The 26,047-nt window shown below is 44.3% G+C and overlaps 1 protein-coding gene across 14 annotated transcripts in view; it reads left to right on the top strand.

Annotated features, from left to right (window-relative positions):
- The first annotated feature begins 384 nt into the window (after window positions 1-384).
- The window catches only part of CERS5 (ceramide synthase 5), a 37,949-nt gene continuing 12,286 nt past the window's right edge, over window positions 385-26,047 (top strand). For 3 of the 14 annotated variants that reach the window (XM_034935899.3, XM_055095671.2, XM_055095673.2), the window contains exons 1-4: window positions 1,033-1,161; window positions 23,273-23,473; window positions 24,185-24,290; window positions 25,041-25,171. In XM_034935899.3, coding sequence (XP_034791790.1) covers window positions 23,451-23,473; window positions 24,185-24,290; window positions 25,041-25,171 — 260 coding nt within the window. In that variant the 5' untranslated portion in view covers window positions 1,033-1,161; window positions 23,273-23,450. Of the gene's footprint in view, window positions 1,162-19,728; window positions 19,749-23,272; window positions 23,474-24,184; window positions 24,291-25,040; window positions 25,172-26,047 lie in introns of those variants that run through there. The other 11 variants (XM_055095672.2, XM_055095674.2, XM_055095669.2 and 8 more) reach the window with 11 other exon arrangements.

The following is a 26,047-nucleotide window of genomic DNA, read 5'->3' on the forward strand; positions in this document are numbered from 1 at the left end:
GGACGGAGTCTTTGGTCTGTCGCCCAGGCTGGAGTGCAATGGCGCGATCTCGGCTCACTGCGACCTCCGCCTCCCAGGTTCAAGCGATTCTCCTGTCCCAGCTTTCCGAGTAGCTGGGATTACAGGCACAGCGCCACCAGGCCCAGCTAATTTTTGTATTTTTAGTAGAGACGGGGTTTTGCCATGTTGGCCAGGCTGGTCTCGAACTCCTGACCTCAGGTGATCCGCCAGCCTCGGCCTCTGAAAGTGCTGGGATTACAGGCGTGAGCCACCGCGCCCGGCCTTTTGTAAACTGTTAAGTCCATTTTTTTCTGAGGAAAAGTGACGAATTTTTAAGGGATAAAGCAGTGAAAGTAGGCTGAGGTCACGGGGCACGAAGGGAAGAAAAGGTTGGGAGCGAAAAGAACTCTAGTGGCGGACAGTAGTGGGCAGGACCAGCTGACATCCAAGAGAAGCCCTGACCTGAGAGATCGATCTGGCCTCCGGGAGTGGAGACAGAGGTACCGCCTGGGTGGGAGCCGGAACGGATTCGATTCCAACAGGCTGAGAAAGGAGAATGTCCCCGTAAAGGAGCTAGGCCTGAAATAAGGGGTGTGGCCGTGGCTGGATGGAAGAGTGAGGGAGGAGTAGAAGCGTGGCCTAGACCAGCAGCAAAAGAGGGCGGGCCCAGGGCCGCCCGAGGCGTGGTCCCAGGGCCGGGCTGGGCGAGTCAGAGGCTCGGGAAGGGGCGTGGATCCCCGGAGGCGGTCCCCGGGTTGCAGTGAGGGAAATGGGCCGGGAGGAGAGATGGGCGGTGAAGAGGCCCGGCCCTGCCAGGGAGGCGGGCGGATCCGTGGCAGTGACCAGAAGGGGCCGGAAGGGGGTGGCCGCCGGCCGGGCCCCGCCCTGGGGCCGCCTCCCCGCGGGTTCCGTTGGCTGTGGCGGCAGCTGACGCTTGTGGCGGCGGTGGTTTCGGGGTGGGCGTAAGATGGCGACAGCGCAGGGACCCCTAAGCTTGCTGTGGGGCTGGCTGTGGAGCGAGCGCTTCTGGCTACCCGAGAACGTGAGCTGGGCTGATCTGGAGGGGCCGGCCGACGGCTACGGTTACCCCCGCGGCCGGCACATCCTCTCGGTGTTCCCGCTGGCGGCGGGCATCTTCTTCGTGAGGCTGCTCTTCGAGCGGTGAGAGCCCGGGAGCGAGCGGCTCGGGGGCCGGGCGCGGGCCGGGGGCGCCCCGCTGTGGGAAGGGCCGAGGGCCGGAAGCAGAACTGCAAGGAAAGCCCGGAAGCAGGGGCTGGGGGAGCTTGGGCCGCGGCGGGTGATGCTAGGCGCGTGGGCGAGGTGGTAGCCTAGATGGAGAAGGAGTTTGGGGCGTGGGCAAGAGAAAGAGTGAGGGTCTAGGGGAATGCTGGGACCCTTCAATGTTAGATCCGGAGTTGGATTGGGGGGGTTATATAGGCCTCCTCCCAACCTCCAAGGGTCCTACAGATGAGGAAACAGGTTCAGCGTGAGCTCTGGCAGAGGCCCCGAAGAGAGGGATAGGAAGGGGCCAGGAGAACCAGAGCTAATTGTGACCATGGAAGCCGAGGGGTCAACGCAAGGGCCAGACGTTCCAAGGGAAAGGAATGGACTCATCAGACTCTTAAGATTTGTTAGGACGCTTGAGTTTCCGAGAATTGGGGGGAACAGGATTAGTTTGGCCCTAAGAGTTGGTTTGGTATGTCAACTCATGCACGTTTGTTGGTAGGAGGGTAGAAATCTGGTTGGGATAGGGTGTGGTGGAGCCCTAGGCTTCCAAAGTAATGGAAAGATGTCAGATTAGTTGCAGAACAGGCCTTGGGGCCTGAAATGGAAGGAGGAGTGTTCGAAGGCATGGAGGAGAGCCACAGGGCTTTATCAGAGGACAGCTATATTGAGCCAGATTCTTTTTTTTTTTTTTTTTTTTGAGACAGAGTTTCGCTCTTGTTGCCCAGGCTGGCGTGCAATGGCACGATCTCGGCTTACCGCGACCTCCGCCTCCCCTGTTGAAGCGATTCTCCTGCCTCAGCCTCCCGAGTAGCTGGAATTACAGGCAGGCGCCACCACGCCCTGGCTACTTTTTGTATTTTTAGTAGAGACCGGGTTTCGCCATGTTGGCCAGGCTGGTCTGTAACTCCTGACCTCAAGTGATCCGCCCGCCTCTGCCTCCCAAAGTGCTGGGATTACAGGCGTGAGCCACCGCACCCGGCCTTAAGCCAGCTTCTAAATGAGTTTAGCAGAATTGCAATATACTTTGTTCAACCACGTGATTTCACCTTTAAGTGAATGGATCATATGTTTGTCCAAGATAAAGATATTCACTGAGGCTTTGGTGTGTGATATTATAATGTGAATTTATACCTGTGGGTGATTTTGATCAAGTCTACTCAGACTCCAAGAAAGGAGACATGTTTCTGCCATAGGCCAGGTAATGAGGGTGGTTCTTGGACATCTGTTCGTTTTGCCTTTACCCAAGCATAAATGATTGTAATGCAGGAATGCCCTTTCTAGGATGGGAATATGTTGCAGGTGAAATAATCTGTTAATTTCTGAAAGATAGCATCTGTTTGGGATTGCTTCTTTGATTTGCCTACTGTTTTTGACTCAAGTCTTTCAAAATCTTGTGTTCTATTTAGCTAGTCACGCATCCATTTATTCGTAGTATTTGTGCATCATCATCAAAATGCTCTGCCAGACGTTCAAGTGCAAAAATAAAGATGCTTAAGTGAAGCAAATGAAACCCAAAGATCTAAATGGCTTTCCTTGGCCCTCAGGAACTTGGTGTAGCAAGGTTTTCTTTTTTTCTTTTTTTTTTTTTTTTTTGAGATGGAGTCTCGCTCTGTCGCCCAGGCTGGAGTGCAGTGGCGCGATCTCAGCTCACTGCAAGCTCCGCCTCCCGGGTTCACGCCATTCTTCTGCCTCAGCCTCCCGAGTAGCTGAAACTACAGGCGCCCACCACCATGTCCGGCTAATTTTTTGTATTTTTAGTACAGACGGGGATTCACCGTCTTAGCCAGGATGGTCTCGATCTCCTGACCTCGTAATACGCCCGCCTCGGCCTCCCAAAGTGCTCGGATTACAAGCGTGAACCGCCGCGCCCGGCCTTGTTTTGTCTTTTTACGTGTAATCGTTGTATTTAGTCATCCTGGAGTGGAGGCACAAACTGCTTGTCTGTCTTTGGAATAAACTAGATCCAGGTACTCTCTTCGATAGTCTCTGTATATGAGGGCCAAAAAAAAAAAGGAGGAAGGCAATGTAATCACTACAAAGGAAAATACACAAGTCAGGACAAAATTTTTTTTAAAAGGTGATTTTCATAGAAAAACATCTCTGCTTTTCATATAAATATGTGCCAATATGGAAATTTCCCCATGTTAGTGATAAGAGGAAATAGTTTGTTGCTTATAAACACCCATTTTATATAAACTTACGTATCTCTTGAGATTCCAAAGTGTTCCCTCAGATGGCTGAAGACATATATCCCCTGGCAGAGCTGCTGGAAGGGATCCTTTACCTGTGGGAATTCTGAGTGTTTCTATGGTGCTCCAGTGTCAGAGGAGTACAGGTGGATGGGAATACTGAGCTGAAAGCATTCTAGTATGATAATTCTTGGCTAGTAAGGACAGGCACCTTGTTTGTCTCATGTTTGCTCTTAGGAAAGTTTAACCCTAGAAGCACTCTTGCTATTTTGTTTCTTTTAAGACCCATTACCTCAGTAATATAATTCACTGCTGAATTGCCAATTCCTCTTTTACCGTTCTGGTCTTCCATAAAGAAAATAGACCACTCCACTCTTATTGTTGTTTTTGAGACAGGGTCTCAGTCTCACCCAGGCTGGACTGCAGTGGCACGAAGCTCACTCCAGCCTCGACCTCTTTGGCTCAAGCAATCCTCCCACCTCAGCCTCCCAAGTAGCCAGGACCATAGGTGCACACCACTATGCCCAGCTAATTAAAAAAAAAAAAAAAAAAATTGGGGGAGCGGGGCATGGTGGCTCACACCTGTAATCCCAGCACTTTGGGAGGCCGAGGCAGGGAGATCACTTGAGGCCAGGAGTTCGAGACCAGCCTGGCCAACATGGTGAAACCCCATCTCTACTAAAAATATAAAAATTAGCTGAGCATAGTGGTACATGCCTGTAATCCCAGCTACTCAGGAGGCTGAGGCATGAGAATTGCTTGAGTTGGAGAGGCAGAGGTTGCAGTGAGCCAAGATCACACTGTTGCACTCCAGCCTGGGCAGCAGAGGAAAACTCTGTCTCAAAAAAAAAAAAAAAAAAATTGTAGAGGCTGGGCATGGTGGCTCATGCCTGTAATCCCAGCACTTTGGGAGGCCGAGGAGGGCAGATCACTTGAGCCTAGGAGTTTGAGACCAGCCTTGGCAACATGGTGAAACCTTGTCTCTACAAAAAAATTTAAAAATTAGCTGGGTGTGATGGTGCATGCCTATAGTCTCTAGTCTCATCTACTTAGGAGGCTGAGGCAGGAGGATTGCTTGAACCCGGGAGGTTGAGACTGCAGTTAGCCATGATCAAACCACTGTACTTCAGCCTGGGTGACAGAGTGAGACCCTGTCTCAGAAAAATAAATAAAATAAATTTTTGTAGAGGCCTGAGCTCCTGGCTTCAAGCCATCCTCCTGCCTCAGCTTCCCAAAGTTTTGGGATTACTGGCATGAGCCACTGCCCCTGGCCTAGAGCCACTTGTAGAATGCAATAGAAGGCATATCAAAAATATCGGGGCATGGCCTTGCATGCTGGCTCACACCTGTAATCCCAGCACTTTGGGAGGCCGAGGCAGGCAGATCACTTGAGGTCAGGAGTTTGAGACCAGCCTGGCCAACAACATGAAATCTCATCTCTACTAAAAATACAAAAATAGCCCCGCGTAGTGGCGGGCGCCTGTAATCCCAGCTACTTGGGAGGCTGAGGCAGGAGAATGGCTTGAACCTGGAAGGTGGAGGTTGTAGTGAGCTGAGATCGTGCCACTGGACTCCAGCCTGGGCAACAGAGCGACACTCCGTCTCAAAAATAAATAAATATTGGGGCCTGGCATGGTGGCTCACACCTGTAATCCCAACACTTTGGAGGCCAAGGTGAGAGAATTGCTTGAGACCAGGAGTTTGAGATCAGCCTGGGCAACATAGCGAGACCCTGATTCTACAAAAAATAAAAATGTTAGCCAGATGTGGTGGCATGCATCTGTAGTCCCAGCTACTCAGGAGGCTGATGCAGGAAGATGGCTTGAGCCCAGGAGTTCAAAGCTGCAATGAACTATGATAGCACCAGTGCACTCCAGCCTGGGCAAAGGAGTGAGACCCTGTCTCTTAAAGAAAGAGAGGCCGGGCGCAGTGGCTCATGCCTGTAATCCCAGCACTTTGGGAGGCTGAGACGGGCTGATCACCTGAGGTCAGGAGTTCGAGACCAACCTGGCTAACATGGTGAAACCCCATCTCTACTAAAAATACAAAAATTAGCTGGGCGTGATGGCATGTGCCTATAATCCCAGCTACTTGGGAGGCTGAGGCAGGAGAATCTCTTGAACCCGGGAGGTGGAGGTTGCAGTGAGCCAAAATCACACCACTGCACTCCAGCTTAGGCAATAGAGCGAGACTCTATCACAAAAAAAAAAAAAAAAAGGAGAGAGAGAGAGAGAAATAAAGAGGTATATTGGGACAATTAGTCATCTTTCCTACATTTTCTCTTTTTTTCAGAGCCCAGAATACTTGCATACCTTTTCTCATTCTAAAATCCTACCTATTTAGTTTTTTAGAAATGATTTATGTAGTAATCATAGACTGCTAAAAGCTAGAACTCCGACCTCCTTTTACAGACAGTTACTAAGGCTTAGAAACATCCTTCAGCTTTTTAGAGGTTGCAACATACAACTGGTCTTTTTCCCCAGCCCAGTTCTCTTTCACTGATAGGGCCGTTCATCTTTTCCTATTCCTTAAACCCCCTTTCAAGTGTTAAGATTTAACCTCTTGTTCTAGTATTCTAGTATTTGAAGAACAAATTTACTTCCTGTTACACACTTCATATACATTTAAAAAAAAAAAAAAAGGAACAAATCAGCCAGGCATGGTGGTTCACGCCTATAATCCCAGCACTTTGGGAGGTCAAGGCAGGTGGATTAACTGAGGTCAGGAGTTCGAGACCGGCCTCGCCAACATGGTGAAACCCTGTCTTTACTAAAAATACAAGAAATTAGCTGGGTGTGGTGGCACGCGCCTTAAGTCCCAGCTACTCGGGAGGCTGAGGCAGGAGAATCGCTTGAACCTAGGAGGCGGAGGTTGCGGTGAGCTGAGATCATGCCACTGCACTCCAGCTTGGGCAACAGAGTGAGACTCTGTCTCAAAAAAAAAAAAAAAAGAAGAAGAAGAAGAACAAATCTGTATTCATCCTGTTCTTAGTTATTTAACATTATCCTTTTAACTTGAACTTTGCTTTTTTTTTTTTTTCTTTTTTTGAGACGGAGTCTCATTCTCTCACCCAGGCTGGAATGCAGTGACTTGATCTCAGCTCATTGCAGCCTCTGCTTCCCAGGTTCAAGCAGTTCTCATGCCTCAGCCTCTCGAGTAGCTAGGAGTACAGGCACACACTACCACAGCCAGCTAATTTTCATATTTTTAGTAGAGACAGGGTTTTGCCATGTTGGCCAGGCCGGTCTTCAACTCCCAGCCTCAAGTGATCCACCTGCCTCGGCCTCCCAAAGTGCTAGGATTACAGGCGTGAGCCACCGCATCTGGCCAACTTTGCTTTGTTTGTTTGTTTCATATCATTGCATATTTAAATGCATCTTACTCTATGTGCCTAGATACATAGTCTCTATTTGTGTTTCAGGAATCTCCCAAAGAATAAATATAGAGGGTACAATTTGGTCTTACTTTCTCTTCCTTCTCATCAACCACACTGAGCATTTATTAAATATTTTTTAAGTTTCCATATTCCCTATAGAGAACTGTAGCCTCACCTGATGGGGATGACTTGGAAAGCCATCTGACCATAAGTTAAGCATATTTAGCTATTTTGTTAAAGAACTGCAGAAAGGTGATTATTACCCACCAAAGCACAGAGGCTTGCCTTTGTGGGCCTCTGTTGACTGGTTCATTGCAGTGGACTGTACTCTTGCACAGTGCCTCAGTGCAGCATGTGAGTATTTACAGAATGATTGAGAAGGGTCTATTCTTGTCCACTCAGATGCCCTGAGGAGTAACCCAGAATCTAATTCTTCAATCTGAAATAGATATTTGGCTTAAGAGAGGTGAAATTATAATTTCTTTGTTTCTGTTGTTAAATTTCACCATACTATGTTTGCATGTTGTACACTTTTCTACAGCTTCTCTTTCTCCCCTTTCCTCTTACACACACTCAGGCTACCCACTGTTACCTATCGAAAGAGAGATAAGAAAGTCTTCCACTTGTTGCTTCTTTGAATATTGTGTGCTGATTAGGGAAAGAATAGTCCAAGGTGTGGTCCAAGTCCAAGTAGGCCTCTTGGATCTGACTTAAACTGAATCTTAAAGATAAAATTGTTTGAAACTTAGTATTTTGTCCCTTGAGCATATTTTCCCTGGGATCAAGTAGGAGTTTGAGACAATATTGATACCATCAGATCTATATAGGTTCATTTATTTTAAATACGGTACTATAATAGGAGCTTTATGTTGCCAGAAGAAAGTAATTTTGCGAATTATACAGGAGATAGCTGAGAGCTTTCACCGCTGCTTATTCATTATTCCAATCCCCTCTTCTCTCTTATTACTTCAAGGCAACCTCACTGGGGTGTCTAAAGAGCCTTCTCAATGCCATTCTCTCAGTGGGGATTGAACAGACTCATTCGCTGGCCTGTCATGTAACTGACAACAAGAGTAGTGATTCATTTTCTTGTGCATGTTTCCATTTATTTCCTTTTTTCTTTTCTTTTTTTTTTTTTTTTGAGACAGAGTCTCGCTCTGTTACCCAGGCTAGAGTGCAGTGGCACAATCTCAGCTCACTGCAACCTCCGCCTCCTGGGTTCAAGCGATTCTCCTGCCTCAGCCTCCTGAGTAGCTAGGACTACAGATGTGTACAACCACGCCCAGCTAGTTTTTGTACTTTTAGTAGAGATGGGGTTTTGCCATGTTGGCCAGACTGGTCTCGAACTCCTGACCTCAGGTGATCTACCCACCTCGGCCTCCCAAAGTGCTGGGATTACAGGTGTGAGCCACCACACCCGGTCTCAATTTTTAATTGATTACATATTGACAGTACTTTTGACATATCAAGTTAAACAAAATACATTGTCAACATTAATTTCACTTGTTTCTTTTTCACTTTTTAAAATGTGGATATTAGAAAATTTTAAATTACAGGCTGGGCACGGTGGCTAATGCCTATAATCCCAGCACTTTGGGAGGCTGAGGTGGGCAGATGACCTGAGGTCAGGAGTTCGAGACCAGCCTGACCAACATGGTGAAACCCCATCACTAAAAATACAAAAATTAGCTGGGTGTGGTGGTAGGCACCTGTAATCCCAGCTACTCAGGAGGCTGAGGCAGGAGAATCGCTTGAACCTGTGAGGTGGAGGTTGCAGCGAGCCAAGATCGCACCATTGCACTCCAGCCTGGGCAACAGAGCGAGACCCTGTCTCAAAAAAGAAAAGAAAATTTTAAATTACATATGTGACTCACATTATATTTCTGTTGGATGGTGATGACAGTAATTCAGACAATATTAATAATAATTGAGAAAATAATTTTAATGTAAATTCACATTTGATATACTTTTTAGGATCAAAAGATGATGCAAAGGTATTAGATGTTCCTTTAAATAATGAATCTAAGACATTTTAGTAAAAATAAGATTTTTAAATGTAAATTATTTTCTGAAATATTCAAGTGACTGGTCATATTCTATTTTGAGTAATTTTTTGTTTTTTTGAGACAGAGTCTCGCCCTGTGTCGCCCAGGCTGGAGTGCAGTGGCGGGATCTCGGCTCACTGCAAGCTCTGCCTCCCGGGTTCACACCATTCTCCTGCCTCAGCCTCCCGAGTAGCTGGGATTACAGGCGCCCGCCACCACACCCGGCTAATTTTTTGTATTTTTAATAGAGATGGGGTTTCACCGTGTTAGCCAGGATGGTCTCTATCTCCTGACCTCATGATTCGCCCGCCTCGGCCTCTCGAAGTGCTGGGATTACAGGTGTGAGCCACCGCGCCCGGCCGCTTGAGTAATCTTTGATTGACAGTTGCTTCTAGCCAAGCATTGCTCTATAATTTTGCCTTTTTACATCTATCTTCTCGGTGTTAATGATCTATAAGAAAGTTTGTCAAGTAGGTAAATGTCCATGCAGAACTGCATAGCTCTGATAAGGCATTGAGAATAATCACACTCTTACTATATCTCTTCTGTAAAATACAAGATTTCTTGTAAGGATATTCCTTGTAGTTTTTAGTTTTTGGGTATTGTCAGCATTAGTAAGCAGTCGCAATTACAGGCATAAAGTGTCTCAAACTAAATCAGATTGTTATGGTTGTGTTTAGGGCAATCTCCAGTTATAGACTGAAATCGGTTAACTTGAATATCTACTGATTCCCCAGAAATCAGTCATCTCCTACACTTGATAAACACCAAGCTGGTAGGTTATCTGATGACCCAGGAGGATAAGGCTGAGTTTTAATTTCATCCTTACAAGTGGCACACTTCCATGAAACACTTTGCCTCTTAGTTGAGAATTAAGTTTTCACCCATTTGTTCATCTGTTCATTCTTCAACATCTATTTATTGAAAGCTTAGGATATGTCATATCAAACTATATGTGATGGTTTTAGAAGTTGGACAAGATAAATGTAAAAATAAATAAATAAAAAGGTATCAAACTATGTGCCAATGATTAAAAGGTGAATAAACCATGATTTCTACCCTGGAGAGAGCAACAAAATCAGTGGTTATCCCTTATGTGTGTTTGTGTTTCTATTTTAAGCAAATGCATTAAGTTGTATAATTATCCATTGAAAAAAGGTAAATATGTTTAATGAAAGGAACAAGTGGGTTTACCCTACCACTTTGGCCTGAATTCACTTTAGTGTCCTCTCAGTAGAATTCTTCTAGTACATTAGAATGATTGGATTTACAAAAATATACAATCTACATGCATTCCTTGAGAAAAACATCTATTACAGTTTTTTTTTTTTTTTTTTTTTTTTTTTTTTTTTTTGGTCATGGTCTCGCTCTGTCACCTAAGCTGGAGTGCAGTGGCACAATCTGGTATCACTGCAACTTCCACCTCCCTGGCTCAAGCCATCTTGCCACCTCAGCCTCCCAAGAAGCTGGGACTACAGGCATGTGCCACTGTGCCTGGCTAATTTTTGTATTTTTTGTAGGGATGAGGTTTTGCCATGGCTGGTCTTGAACTCCTGAGCTGAAGTGATGCTTCCACCTCGGCCTTCCAAAGTGCTGAGATTACTGGTATGAATCACCATGCCTGGCCTACAGTAGATTATTTTGCTTCTGTCTAGATAGTGTCAATTATTGTTTCAGGTTTGATCTTTTTTTTTTTTGGACAATTTCTTTTTTCCTCCTCTAATATTCTCCGTTGTATGCCTTTAATGAAGTCAAGGATCTAGGTAAAGTGAATAATGTCAGAAACGTTTGTCAGGTCACAGCTGGAATTTGAAGAGAACCACTTCAGAGATCTTGAATGAACTGCCTTATTTTTGGGGAAAGACCTTCAGATTGGGCTCTGTTTATGGACTTGTCTCCCCCATGAAACTGTAGGTATCTAATGCAGTGCTTTGTACATTCATATTAGCTATTCAGTAAGTGTTTATTGAATGAATCACTCTGAAACCTACTTCTGCTTGAGATGTTGCGACTCTAGTACAGTAATTACTTTTTTTTTTAATTTTCCTTCCTAAGAGATGGAATCTTGCTATATTACTGTATCAGTCAGGGTTCTCTAGAGGGACAGAACTAATAGGATGGATATATATATGAAGGGGAGTTTATTAAGTATTAACTCACACTGTCACAAGGTCCCACAATAGGCCGTCTGCACGCTGAGGAGCAAGGAAAGCCAGTCCAAGTCCCAAAACTGAAGAGCTTGGAGTCCGATGTTTGAGGGGAGGAAGAGTCCAGCACGAGAGAAAGATGTAGGCTGGGAGGCTAGGCCAGTCTAGTCTTTTCACGTTTTTCTGCCTGCTTGCCATGCTGGTAGCTGATTAGATGGTGCCCACCCAGATTAAGGGTGGCTCTGCCTTTCCCAGCCCACTGACTCAAATGTTAATCTCCTTTGGCAACACCCTCACAGACATGTGCAGGATGAGTGTTTTGCATTCTTCAATCCAGTTAAGTTGATACTCAGTATTAACCATCACAATTACCCAGGCTGGAATTCAGTGGCCATTCACAGGGCTGATGTCACTACAGCCTTGACCTCCTGGCCTCAATCAGTCCACCTGCCTCAGCCTCCATGGTAGCTGGAACTACAGGCCCAGCTACATAATTCCCTTTTTGACTCCTGAGATTCCTATGCTGTACAGCAGTGGGTTCTCAAATCTTTTGCTCTCAGGACTCCTTTATATTTTAAAAAATTATTGAAGACCCCAAATAGCTTTTGTTTATATGAGTTATATCTATCAATATTTTCTCTATTAAAAACTAATACTGATAAATTTTTTAAGTATGTATTAAGCCTCACTCTGTCAGCCACGCTGGAATGCAATGGCATGATCATGACTCACTACAGCCTCCACCTCCTGGCTCAAACAATCCTCCCACCTCAGCCTCCCAGTAGCTGGGACCAGAGGTGCATGCCACCACACCTGGCTACTAATTGTTTTATATATATATATAGTTTTTTTGTTTGTTTGTTTTGAGACGGAGTCTTGCTCTGTCACCCAGGCTGGAGTGCAGTGGCGTGATGTTGGCTCACTGCAAGCTCTGCCTCCCAGGTTCACACCATTCTCCTGCCTTGGCCTCCCCAGCAGCTGGGACTACAGGCGCACGCCGCCACACCCGGCTAATTTTTTTTTGTATTTTTAGTAGAGACGAGGTTTTACCGTGTTAGTCAGGATGGTCTCGATCTCCTGACCTTGTGATCCACCCACCTCAGCCTCCCAAAGTGCTGGGATTACAGGCATGAGCCACCACGGCCGGCCTTTTTTTTTTTTTTTTTTGAGACAGAATGTCGCTCTGTCGCCCAGGCTGGAGTGCAGTGGCACGATCTCAGCTCACTGCAACCTCTGCTTCCCAGGTTTAAGCAGTTCTCCTGCCTCAGCCTCCGAGTAGCTGGGACTGCAGGTGTGCCACCACACCCAGCTAATTTTTGTATTTTTAGTAGAGACGGGGTTTCACCATATTGGTCAGGCTGGTCTCAAACTCCTGACCACAGGCGATCCACCCGCCTTGGCCTCCCAAAGTGTTGGGGATTACAGGCGTGAGCCACCATGCCCGGCCACTAATTGTTATATTTTTTGTAGAGACAAGATTTCACCGTGTTGCCCAGGCTGGGCCAATTTTTTTTTTTTTTTTTTTTTTTGAGATGGAGTCTCGCTCTGTCGCCCAGGCTGGAGTACAGTGGCACAATCTCGGCTCACTGCAAGCTCTGCCTCCCGGGTTCATGCCATTCTCCTGCCTCAGCCTCCTGAGTAGCTGTGACTACAGGCGCCTGCCACCACGCCTGGCTAATTTTTTTGTATTTTTAGTAGAAATGGGGTTTCACCCTGTTAGCCAGGATGGTCTCGATCTCCTGACCTCGTGATCCACCTGCCTCGGCCTCCCAAAGTGCTGGGATTACAGGCCTGAGTCACTGTGCCTGGCATTTTTTTTTTTTAATGGCCCTCAAAGGAAACTGCAAAGATCACTTGAGCACAGACCATGCAAGAAATGTTGGGTTTGGTGGTATAGGTATCTTGAAAAGTGCAATACCTTGTATACAAGGAATCCTCTTCTTTTAAGAACTTACTCAGAAGAATACATTGTAACTTTTTGTTCTCAGGGATTGTTTTTCACTTTTAAAAATTACTGAGGACTCCAAGGAGCTTTTGTTTATGTGGGTTACATATACCCATCAACTTTACCATATGTTAAATTAAAATTGAGAAATTTAAGAAATGCTGACCGGGCACGATGGCTCACCCCTATAATCCCAGCACTTTGGGAGGCCTAGGTGGGTGGATCACCTGAGGTCAGGAGTTCAAGACCAGCCTGGCCAACACGGTGAAACCCCGTCTCTACTAAAAATGCAAAAATTAACCAGGCATGGTGGTGCACGCCTATAGTCCCAGCTACTCGGGCAGCTGAGGCAGGAGAATCACTTGAACCTGAGAGCAGAGGTTGCAGTGAGCCAAGATAGCGCCACTGCACTCCAGCCTGGGTGACGGAGCGAAACTCTGTCTCAAAAAGAAATTTAAGAAATGCTTATTAATTCATTAAAAATAACAACAGGCCAGGTGCAGGGGTTCACACTTGTAATCCCAGCACTTAGGGAGGCAGAGACAGGAGGATAGCTTGAGCTCAGGAGCTCAAGACCTGTGTGGGTAACATAGCAAGACCTCGTTCTCCACAAAAAGGGAGAAAATAGACAAAAAAATAATAATAAATTGATTTACATGTTAACATAAATAAGCCTTTTGAAAAATATTATTTTCCAAAAGAAAAAATAGAAGAACAGCATTGATTTTACATTTTTGCAAATCTCTTTAATATCTGGCTTAATAGAAGACAGCTGGATTATCCTAGCAGCTTCTGCATTCAGTCTCTTCTGATACATTGTTTTGATTGAAGTATATGAAGAAAAGATGGCCTCACACAGCTTTGTCATTGAAAAGCAGGAAGTATTTTAATAGCCCTTTCAAATAATTTGATATTTATCTTTGATACTACACCAAAACACAAGTAGCAGTTTTTTGTTTTGTTTTGTCTTGTTTTGAGATGGAGTCTTGCTCTGTTCCCAGGCTGGAGTGTAGTGGCGCGATCTCACTGCAACCTTCAACTCCCTGGTTCAAGCGATTCTCCTGCCTCAGCCTCCCGAGTAGCTAGGATTACAGGCATGTGCCACCATACCCAGCTAAGTTTTGCATTTTTAGTAGAGATGGGGTTTCACCGTGTTGGCCAGGATGGTCTAGATCTCTTGACCTCGTGATCTGCCTGCCTCGGCCTCCCAAAGTGCTGGGATTACAGGTGTGCCACGCCCAGCCACAAGTAGCAGTTTCTTAAACGTTGATTGCTAGGTAGAATCTGAAGCCATATTAATGAGCTTTTCATTTTATTATGTTAAAATCCATTGTTCTGTGTTCATTGTGTTTTGTTGTTGTTGTTTTGAGGTGGTGTTTCGCTCTTATCGCCCAGGCTGGAGTCCAATGGTGCAGTCACAGCTCACTGCAACCTCTGCCTCCCAGGTTCAAATGATTCTCCTGCCTCAGCCTTCCAAGTAGCTGGGATTATGGGTATGCGCCATCACGCCCAGTTAATTTTGTATTTTTAGTGGAGATGGGGTTTCACCATATTGGCCAGGCTGGTCTCAAACCCCTGACCTCAGGTGATCTGCCTGCCTCAGCCTCCCAAAGTGCTGGGATTATAGGCATGAGCCACCATGCCTGGCCTATATTACAGTTTGAATGGACATCATGTATCCATCATTTGGAAAATACTGGTTCATTCAGTTATGCAAATGTCCCACATGTCAATATGTGACATTATACAATATTTAAAAATCTTGCCTGTAATCCCAGCACTTTGGGAGGCCAAGGTGGGCGCATCACGAGGTCAAGAGATTGAGACCATCCCGGCCAACATGGTGAAACCCCGTCTCTACTAAAAATACAAAAATTAGCTGGACGTGGTGGTGCATGCCTCTAGTCCCAGCTACTCGGGAGGCTGAGGCAGGAGAATCGCTTGAACCCAGGAGGCAGAGGTTGCAGTGAGCCAAGATCATGCCACGGCACTCCAGCCTGGCAACAGAGTGAGACTCCGTCTCAGAAAAAAAAAAAAAATCATATTAGTTTATCTCATTATAACCAATCTCATCAGAAAAGTCTTAAGTATTGAGAAGTTGTCAGGCTGAAAGGCAGGTAAAAGTTTTCTAAACATTCTAAGTTTCACTTGAAAGCTTGAATTTTATCATTGGCAACAATGCTTTTCTTAAAATGACGGGCTCACTTATTATAATTATTACTATCATTATTATTATTTTGAGACAAAGTCTTGCTCTGTCGCCCAGGCTGGAGTGCAGTGGCAGGATCTCAGCTCACTACAACCTCCGCCTTCTGGGTTCAAGCAATTCTCCTGCCTCAGCCTCCCGAGTAGCTGGGATTACAGGCGGCCACCACCACGCCCGGCTAATATTTATATTTTTAGTAGAGATGGGGTTTTACTATGTTGGCCAGGCTGGTCTCAAACTCCTGACCTCAGGTGATCCGTCCGCCTCCGCCTCCCAAAGTGCTGGGATTACAGGCATGAGCCACTGCATCTGGCCTCATTTATTTTTGAGAAAGTGTTTGCTAAATACTCAGAGCTGAATAACGTTAGTTTGTCAGTCCTTTCAGGTAAAAGTGGTATTCTATGGAAAAAGCGACTTAGTTTATTCAGCTTGCAATAGTCATACAAATGGTTTTCCTTGAGAGCCATATACTTTGGTATGCATCAGAAGTGCCTTTTGGGTACATCCATTTTATCACAGAATAAGTGGAGACTGGGTTTCACTGTGTTGGCCAGGGTGGTCTCGAACTCCTGACCTCAAGTGATCTGCTTGCCTCAGCCTCCTAAAGTGCTGGGATTACAGGCATAAGCCACTGTGCCCAATCACAGAATACTTTTAAAAAATATATTCAAGGGTCAAGATTTAATAAAAGTAATAATTTGTAGTGCTTCATCAAGGACATTCTTAAGCAAAACTGGCATGTTTTAAAAATTGAGAAGACATAGCTCTACAGTATAGTAACTACTAGTATGGTTTGGTGTCACTACCTTGATTTGGTCTAAAGTACCATAATGTTTTACCTACCATTGATTTGCACAATCACTGCAAATGTCAACACAGTGAAAAAGGCAAATAATAATATTGTTATGAAAATAGTTTAGTTTGTAGAGCCCCTGAGAGTGCCTCAGGAACCCTCAGGGATCTGCAGTCCATACTTTGAGACCCTCTACCGTAACTGAATGAGGTTACTGAGGGTGAGCGTGTAGAGTACGAAAAGAACCTCTAAGTGAACCCTGAGGAAACACCATGTTTCAGGAAAAGGCAGAGGAAAAATAAACTGCAAAGGAGATAGAGGAATGACAGCCATACGTTATTTGATAATATTAGTAGTTGGTATAGGCCGCGCACGGCGACTCACGCCTGTAATCCCAACACTTTGGGAGGCCGAGGTGGGTGAATCCACTTGAGGCCAGGAGTTCGGGACCAGCCTGGCCAGCATGGTGAAACCCGTGTCTACTAAAAATACAAAAGTTAGCCAGGTGTGGTGGCGGGCACTTGTAATCCCAGCTACTCGGGAGGCTGAGGCAGAATTGAACCTGGGAGGTGGAGGTTGCAGTGAGCCAAGATTGTGCCATTGCACTCCAGCCCAGGTGACAGAGGGAGACTCCATCTCAAAGTGGGTGTTTAATAAGTGTTTACTTTGTCCTAGGCATTGTTCTAAGTGCTAAGCTTGAATCCTCTTTAGTAAGTTTATGAGGTAGGTAGGCATTACTGTTATCCTCATTTTACAGATGAGAGAACTGAAGCACAGAGGAACTTGTCCAAGGTGACTCAACTAGCAGTGCTTACCAGGCAGTCTAGTTCCACTGCCAAAGAGTTAGAGGGAGAAGACTAGGAAGAGTGGCAGTAAGGAAGAGAAAAGGGCATTTCAAGAAGGAGATTAGTCATTAATGTATTTGGTTGGTGCAAAAGTAATTGTGGTTTTTGCCATCAAAAGTAATGGCAATTACTTTTGCACCAACCTAATAAAATGCTGCTGAAAGGTCAAGTAAGATAAAGGACTGAAAAGCATCCATTTGTTTTCACAATATGGAGATCATTGACAACTTTGGCAAGAACAGCTTCAGTGGAGTGTAGGGACAGAAGCCAGAGGGGAGAGAAAGGAGAGTTGAGGAATGAGTGGGAGTTTAGTTGTGAGGTTGGGGAAGGCCAGAGGGTGCTAGGGACCAGGAGGGCTGTTTTAAGATGTGAAAAACTTGAGCATATTTAAGATCTGATGAGAAGAAAAAAGTTGAGAGTGAGGCTGAAGATAATAGAAAGAAGGAGGGATAAGTAGAATGAAATTTCTGATCAGTAAAGAGTGGGTCTAAAGCACAGGGAGATTGGTTTTAGATGTGATTAGTTTAGATTGAGTGATTCTGATGCCAAAGTTGAGGACATTCCATTTTCTTCTTAGCCTAAATGCTTGAGGGTTTGGCTATTTCTACTTCTTTCCTCCTATATCTTTAACTGCTTTAACTCACTGCTGTGTTTTAGAGTCTTTATTTTACTGGAATTTCTTTAGTGAAGGTTACTACAGATCTCCAAAAATTGCCAAATCTAGTAGATACGGAAGTCCTTGTCTTGGTCTTTCCCTTATTTGATACAACTCCACCTCTGACCTTCCTGTCCCCTAAATTCACCTTTTATGCTGATGTTATCCAGGGTTCTGACCTCAGTTCTCTTTTAAGTTTATATTCCTTTCATATGTAATCACAGCCACCCCCACAAATTTAGCTACCACTTATATTCTCATTCATTTGTATTCGTATATTCTGTTCTTTCTCTCTCTCTGTATATCATACCCAAGCCCCTTTTCCAAGTGTATTTGCATCCTAGACAGTTCCATTTCAGTGTCCCATGGGTACTTCAGATTCAGCATACACAAAACTCAACTCATCTTTCACTCCCAAACTTTTTTTAATTTCATTATTTTATGTTTTGGAGATGGCGTCTCACTCTGTCACCCAGGCTGGAGTGTAGTGGCACAATCAGGGCTCACTGCAGCCTCCTCCTGGGCTCAAGAAGTCCTCCTGCCTCAGCCTCCCCAGTAGCTGGGACCATGGGCACATGCCACCACACCCAGCTAATTTTTAAAATTTTTTATAGAGACGGGGTCTCACCATGTTGCCCAGACTGGTCTTAAACTCCTGTTCTTTTTATATGTCTACTTTGGCACTTTATATTTTTCCAGAAATTGATCTAAGCTGGTACTTCTCAATCTGGAAATATTGCTGCACACATAAAAAATAACACTTGTGGCTGAGTGTGCTGGCTCACACCTGTAATCCCAGCACTTTGGTTGGCGAGGCAGGCAGATCACTTGAGGTCAGGAGCTCAAGACCAGCCTGGCCAATGTGGTGAAACCCCGTCTCTACTAAAAATACAAAAATTAGCTGGGCATGGTGGTGCACGCCTGTAGTCCCAGCTACTACTTGGGAGGCTGAGGCACAAGAATTACTTGAACCCGGGAGGCGGAGGTTGCAGTGAGCCCAGATCACGCCACCACACTTCACTTCGGCCTAGGCATCAGAGCGAGACTCTGTCTCTAAATAAATACATAAATAACATTTGCATTATACAGTAAGGTATATGAGGCCAGAGACTACAGACTAAAGGTTTCTGGCTACCCGAAGGCCCCATGGATCACCCTGAGAGCTAAGATCAATATCTCAGCATAAGTATAGCCCATTTGTGTTACTTGCCACAATAGTTGAGAAGCTTAATCTAGACTTTGGTTTTATTTGTGTATAATTCATATTCATCAGTGGTGTAATGAATCACAAAAGTAGCATTGTGAATATACATCCTGTCTTTGATAGGAAAAAGTGAAAGCACTAGGTAATTTCATCCTAATTAACCCAGGCTTAGGTCAACTGCTGCCATGTATCTGGAGAGCAGGAAAAGGGCAGAGTGAAATGATCTCTACAAAGCAGGACAAATCTAATACTGTTAGGATGGGTCACTAGACTTGTGTTCTTGGAGTTACAGGTGGAAAGTAGTAGCTTCTTTTTATAGACCACTAAATGCCTACTTACTAAAATCTGCCAGGAAAGGAAAAATCTTGTCTGACAAATTATTTTGAAATGTGGATTGATCCTGGAGAAGACAGAAAGCCACACTAAAAGTATAATTTCTCAGTATCATCTAGCACAGCAGTTTTCAAACTATGATCTCAGGACTCCTTTACAATCTTAAAAAATTTTCAAGGATCCCAAAGAGTTTTTGTTTATGTGGATAGTACCTATCAATGTCTACTGTTTTAGAAAAAAAATGGGGAAAATGTACATGTTTTCTACATGTATTTATACATGTATAAAATGTCTACACACACACACACACACACACACATATATATATATATATATATTTTTTTTTTGAGATGGAGTCTCGCTCCGTCACCCCAACTGGAGCGCAGTAGCGCAATCTTGGCTCACTGCAACCTTCGCTTCCCGGGTTCAAGCAATTCTCCTGCCTTAGCCACATGAGTAGTTGGGAATACAGGCGTGCACGACCATGCCCGGCTAATTTTTTGTTGTTGTATTTTTAGTAGAATATGGCATTTCGCCATGTTGGCCAGGCTGGTTTCAAACTCCTGACCTCAAGTGATCAGCCTGCATCAGCCTCCCAAAGTGCCGGTATTACAAGTCTGAGTCACCACTCCCGGCCTATTTATTTATTTATTATTGAGACAGAGTCTGCTTTGTCGCCCCGACTGGAGTGCAGTGGTGAGATCTCAGCTCACTGCAACCTCTGTCTCCCGAGTTCAACAAGAGATCCTCTCACCTCAGCCTCCTGAGCAGCTGGGACTACAGGTATGTGCCGCCATGCCTGGCTAATTTTTGTATTTTTTGGCAGAGATGGGGTTTCACCATGTTGGCCAGCCTGGTCTTGAACTCCTGAGCTCAAGCAGTCTGCCCACCTCAGACTCCCGAAGTGCTGGGATTACAGGCATGAGCCACCGCATACAGCCTATTTATTTTTGAGACAGGATCTGGCTCTATCACACAGGCTGAAGTGCAGTGGCGCAATCACAGCCCTGCAGCCTCGACCTCCCAGGCTCAAGTGATCCTCCCACCTCAACCTCCCAAGTTGCTGGGACCACAGGCATGAGCTATCACACCTGTCTAACTTTTGTGTTTTGGGGAGAGACAGGGTTTCACCACGTTTCCCAGGCTGGTCTCGAACTCCTGGGCTCAAGTGATACACCTGTCTCAGTCTCCCAAAGTGCTAGGATAACAGGCATTAGCCACCGTGTCTAGCCCATATTTATTCATTTAAAAATAGCAATGGCCTGGGAAAGAAACATGGTGAAACCCTGTCTCTACAAAAAAAATTTTTTTAATTAGCTGGGCATGGCCAACACCTGTAGTCCCAGCTACTTGAGAGGCTGAGGTGGGAGGATCGCTTGAGCTTAGGAAGTCAAGGCTGCAGTGAGCAGTGATCACACCACTGCACTCCAGCCTGGGTGGCAGAGTGAGACCCTGTCTCAATATAAATAAATAACAATGAACTCATTACGTTTTATGAAAAATAACTATTTTCCAAAACAAAAAACTGTGAGAAGAGTAGCATTTTAACATTTTTGAAAATATCTGGCAGCTGTAGTCTCATGTCAGCGTCTGCATTCAGTCTGTTGTTATATGTCATGTAACTTATGGAAAGTTCCACTGTACTCTCATGAGAGAGAATAGATTTTTATGAAATTATAGAATTATTATGAAGATAGTTTTGACCTTGTAGACCTACTGAAAGGGTCTCTGGATCCCCCAGGGGTCTCTAAACCACACTTTGAGAAATGCTGATGTAGCAGAAATGATGAATGCCAGGCTCTGGAAATTGACCACCCTAGGTACCTTTTTTTTTTTTTTTTTTTTTTTTGGAGATGGAGTCTCGCTCTGTTACCCAGGCCAGAGAGAGTGCAATGGCATGATCTCAGCTCATTGTAATTTCCGCCTCCTGGGTAAAAGCAATTCTCCTGCTTCAGCCTCCTGAGTAGCTGGGGTTACAGGCACACACCACCACGCCTGGCTAACTTTTTGTATTTTTAGTAGAGATGGGGTTTCACCATATTGGATAGGCTGGTCTCGAACTCCTGACCTCGTGATCCGCCCGCCTCAGCCTCCCAAAGTGCTGGGATTACAGGCATGAGCCACCGCGCCTGGCCTAGATACCTATTTTATAAGTTATACCAAATGCCAGCCTTTTGTATGATGTAGAATTAATACTTTCTCAAAAGCTATAATTTCAAATAATTTCACTTTCTTCAGTAAGGTAATTCATTAACTGTGTATAACTAAATCTATATTTAATTTTTATCACAAATTAGAAAAGATTATTTTCCAATCACATCTGGAAAATATAATAAAGCTTCATTCTGTAGCACAAAATAAACACTCAACAAGTATTTGTCAAATGTTCTTTTTTTTTTTTTTTTTTTTTTTTTGAGACGGAGTCTCACTTTGTCGCCCAGGCTGGAGTGCAGTGGCGCGATCTCAGCTCACTGCAAGCTCCACCTCCCGGGTTCATGCCATTCTCCTGCCTCAGCCTCCCGAGTAGCTGGGATTACAGGCGCCCGCCACCACGCCCGGCTAATTTTTTGTATTTTTAGTAGAGACGGGGTTTCACCGTGGTCTCGATCTCCTGACCTCGTGATCCGCCCGCCTCGGCCTCCCAAAGTGCTGGGATTACAAGCGTGAGCCGCCGTGCCCGGCTGTCAAATGTTCTTAGGCTCCATATAGCTGGAACTGACTGGATATGAGTAGCTTTATGCTTTTCACCGAACTCTGAACTAACGAGGGCAGGATGTGAGCTAATGACAATTCTAGATTGTTAAGTCCACTCCATGATCCAGATAATAGTAATTTTAAAATTGGCTTCACCGAGGTGAGCAGAATATAGACCTGTTATATCAAAGAGTATTTCTTGCTTCTCACTTTCTGCTGGAGGTACCAGAGAGTACCCAGACTGAAATATGTTTATAGTGAAATAATAATAGCTACTCTTTAATGAATGTTTGCTAAGTGTCAGGTATTGGTGTAGGCATACATTGTTTCATTTTATCTTTAAAATAACCCTGTGAGGTAGATATTATCTCCATTCTATGGGTATGTAACAGTCACAAGGTCTTTCAGCTGGTAAAATCTGTCTAACTGCAGATCTGAGTTTTAATCACCTGATTGCCTCTGGATTAAAGAAGCCTGGGTTAGGGGTAAGAGTAGGAATTGGAAAGGCTGTTTTCTGCCTTTGGATTTTCATGCAATTATGTCGATAGGAGAAAGGAGGAGACAGGGTTTTTAGATGATTTTTATCTCTGATATGGCATCAACTCAACAACAAAGAATGACGGCCTCATTTACTCTTCTGAATGCTGATTAATTTTGGGTCAGAATTGACCTCCAATACAACAAGAGTGGGTTTCACTAAAACATGTTGCTTGTCAGTTACTGAGCAACTGCTGAGCACAGTACCTTGGTAAATATAAAAGCAGTCTATTTGTGTTTACAAGGAGTTTAAACATGAGTTGGGGTTTAAATATTATTGGTATACAGAATAGTATACCAGTAAATGTAAATTAAGGTATCCACTGGCATTGGCCTTTGAATGGAACTATTTTTTTTTTTTTTTTTTTTTTTTTTTTTACCGCCTGTGTAAAAGAGAATGTGTTACAGATGTGGCTAACTTTATGCTCTGAATAAATATTACTCTATGGCTCAGGAACTTTGGTGATAAGGTAAAAAGTTTTCATAGAGGGAGATAAAGTTTCTTATTCTCAATCCCTCCTTTAGAGATAATATATTCTAGGTTCAAATGCAGCTCAAGAAAATAGGTTAACGGCACTCCATTTTACACCTCCCAGTCATATTTTCATTATGGGACTCCTTAAGATGCTAAGGGCTAAAACTGGTTTTGACTTATCCTGAAAGTGGCAATATAGAGTTTTCCTAGTGCTGATGTTCTTAAAAATCTCTGATTACGGGGGAGAGTGAGATCTTTCTTGAAGAACCAAGGAATAGTTCCTCAATTTTCAAAGATTCAAAAGTTGGAAATTAATTATAATCAATCAATGATAACATCATAGAATCTTAGATATAGAAAAAAATCTTAGAAATCATCTCATATAACCTCTTTTTATTTTTTATTCTTCTTTTTTTTTTTTTTTTTTTTTTTTGAGACGGATTCTCACACTGTCGCCTGGGCTGGAGTGCAGTGGCACAATCTCGGCTCACTGCAACCTCCGCCTCCAGGGTTCAAGCGATTCTCCTGCCTCAGCCTCCCAAGTAGCTGGGATTACAGGCGCCCACCACCACGCCCAGATAATTTTTTTTTGTATTTTTAGTAGAGACGGGGTTTCACTATGTTGACCAGGCTGGTCTCCAACTCCTGACCTTGTGATCCTCCTGCCTCAGCCTCCCAAAGTGCTGGGATTACGGGCGTGAGCCACCACGCCCGGCTTTTTTATTCTTTTTAAAAATTTAAATCCTTGGGACTCTCCTTGATATAACCTCTTCTTTTAGATGATGAAACCAAGACCCAAGAGGTAAGTGATTTTACCAAGTTTATATGCCTTATTAGTAGATCTGAGACTATGATAGAGTGCTAATAGGTGATTTCCTTCTCACCTTTCCTAGCTTCCTGATTTCTTTCTTCTCGACTCCTGAAAGAACTAAGTATTTCCATAATCTCTTGGTTAGGCAGGAAGGTATCCAAGATCCAGGATATCTATATGCAGGAAGAGCTTAGTCTCAGTTCTACTTTTCCCTCCAATTAAGATCTTGGTCTTTTGATGTAAGGAAACTGCCATTTATTAATCACCTCCTTTGTGCCAGGGTCTTTCATATACATTATCTCACTGAATTACTTACAAGATTCTTATGAAGTAGATTAGTGGTTCTCACATTTTAATGGACATGTGAATCACCTGGGGATCTTGTTAAAATGCAGATTCTGATTTTGCAAGTCTGAGATGGGCTCAAGATTATGCATCTCTAAAAAGCTTCCAGCCAGCACAGTGGCCCATGCCTGTAATCCCAGCATTTTGGGAGACTGAGGCTGGTGAACATTGTCACCCTAAAGAAGTGATAAATGTTGAAAGTGATGGATATGGTAATTACCCCAGTTTCATCATTATACTATGTATACATGCATTGAAACATCACATTGTACCCCATAAATATGTACAATTATTATGTGTCAATTATAAATAAAATTTTTTTAAAAAGAATTGGCCCGTGGGTTTTCTCCATTACAGATTTATTGCCAAACCCTGTGCACTCCGTATTGGCATCGAGGACAGTGGTCCTTATCAGGCCCAACCCAATGCCATCCTTGAAAAGGTGTTCATATCTATTACCAAGGTAAGTGGGCAAAGAAACAGAGAGGAATATTCACATAAGGCGTTGCTCCATGGGGCAGGGGAGGATAGAGAGCACGTACCTCTAAGGGTAAGGATAGGATGGGATGATCTTTCATATTTGAGTAGTCCATGTAGCTATATGGAGAGCTTTATCCCCTCAGGGAAAACCTTTGGGCCCTACGTATGTCAAGTTTACATACGTAGTATGTTTGAGTTTTAGGCCCAGCAGCCACCCTTACCCCTCTTTCCCCAGACACATACCATATCTGGTTTTTGTTTTTCCTTGTTCCAGTTTCTGTCACTGCCTAGTTGTGTAATTGAGATGGAGACAGTACTGATAGCCTTTGCAGTTTGGGTTTTTTGTTTTTTGGAGAGACAAGGTTTTGCCATGTTGCCCAGGCTGGTCTCGGACTCCTGGGCTCAAGCCATCCTTCGGCCCTCAGCCTTCAAAAATCCCAGGATTACAGGCATGAGCCACCATGCCTGGCCTGCAATTTGGGTTTTTAATATCCTTTTTTACTCAGCTTGGGCTGGAGGAAGAGACAAAGCAAGGATATGTATAGGTGAGCAGTACAGGTCCTTGATATGTAAGATAAAATTTCTTACTAAAAATGACTTTGGGATAAAACTTGGAAAGATAAACATCACTTGAGCCACTTATGGCTATCATACCTTGTCCCTCAGCTAGTCAATGGGATTGAAGGAGGGGTATGAGGAGACGGGTGTTCTGACTCTGGTTATACATTCACAGTATCCTGATAAGAAAAGGCTGGAGGGCCTGTCAAAGCAGCTGGATTGGAATGTCCGAAAAATCCAATGCTGGTTTCGCCATCGGAGGAATCAGGACAAGCCCCCAACGCTTACTAAATTCTGTGAAAGCATGTAAGTACGCAAGGAGGGAGGGAGGGAATAAGGAAGACGGTGGGATACAACTGGACTGAAGTTTCTGTTTTGAACATCACTTCTGTTGTTAGGACAACAGTTAATGGATATAGAGAACTAACTCAGCCTATTATAGGTAGGAAAGAAGGGAACTGGAACACTGATTCCCTTAAGTTTCTTGGGCATGTTGCCACTAAGCTAGGTGTGGTTCTATTTTGTTCCCTTTTCCTAAATAGATTGGGAGTAAATCCTTATAACTGTACTTATGTAAGTAGATGTACTAACACATGTATACCTTAATAGAGGGAGTACTAGCTTGCTTGCTATAAGTTGACAATTTTTAGGAAGCATTCCTTTTCTGGGAAATACTATTTTTCATTTTATTGAGCTTTTTCTCATTATCCTGTCTGTGAGCACTGTATTAGTAATTGTCATGTAAAGAAAAATGCTAGGGAGTCTGATGATACAGCCTAATATTTTCCTAATGGAAGATGATGCTGCTTTGGCTTTTTTTTTTTTTTTTGAGACGGAGTCTTGCTCTGTCACCAGACTGGAGTGTAGTGGCACAGTCTCTGCTCACTGCAACCTCCGCCTCCCATGTCCAAGCGATTCTCCTGCCTCAGCCTCCTGAGTAGCTGGGACTACAGGTGCGCGCCACCATGCCCAGCTAATTTTTGTATTCTTAGAGACAAGGTTTCACTATGTTGGCTAGGATGGTCTCGATCTCTTGACCTGGTGATGCACCTGCCTCGGCCTCCCAAAGTGCTGGGATTACAGGTGTGAGCCACCACTCCTGGCCCCTGTCTTTGGCTTTTTAAGTGACAGTAGTTGCCTATTCTAGGAATTGATCCTCTTTCTCACCAGTAACTCTTATCC

Source organism: Pan paniscus, chromosome 10, assembly GCF_029289425.2.
Source record: "Pan paniscus chromosome 10, NHGRI_mPanPan1-v2.0_pri, whole genome shotgun sequence".
NCBI lineage: Eukaryota > Metazoa > Chordata > Mammalia > Primates > Hominidae > Pan > Pan paniscus.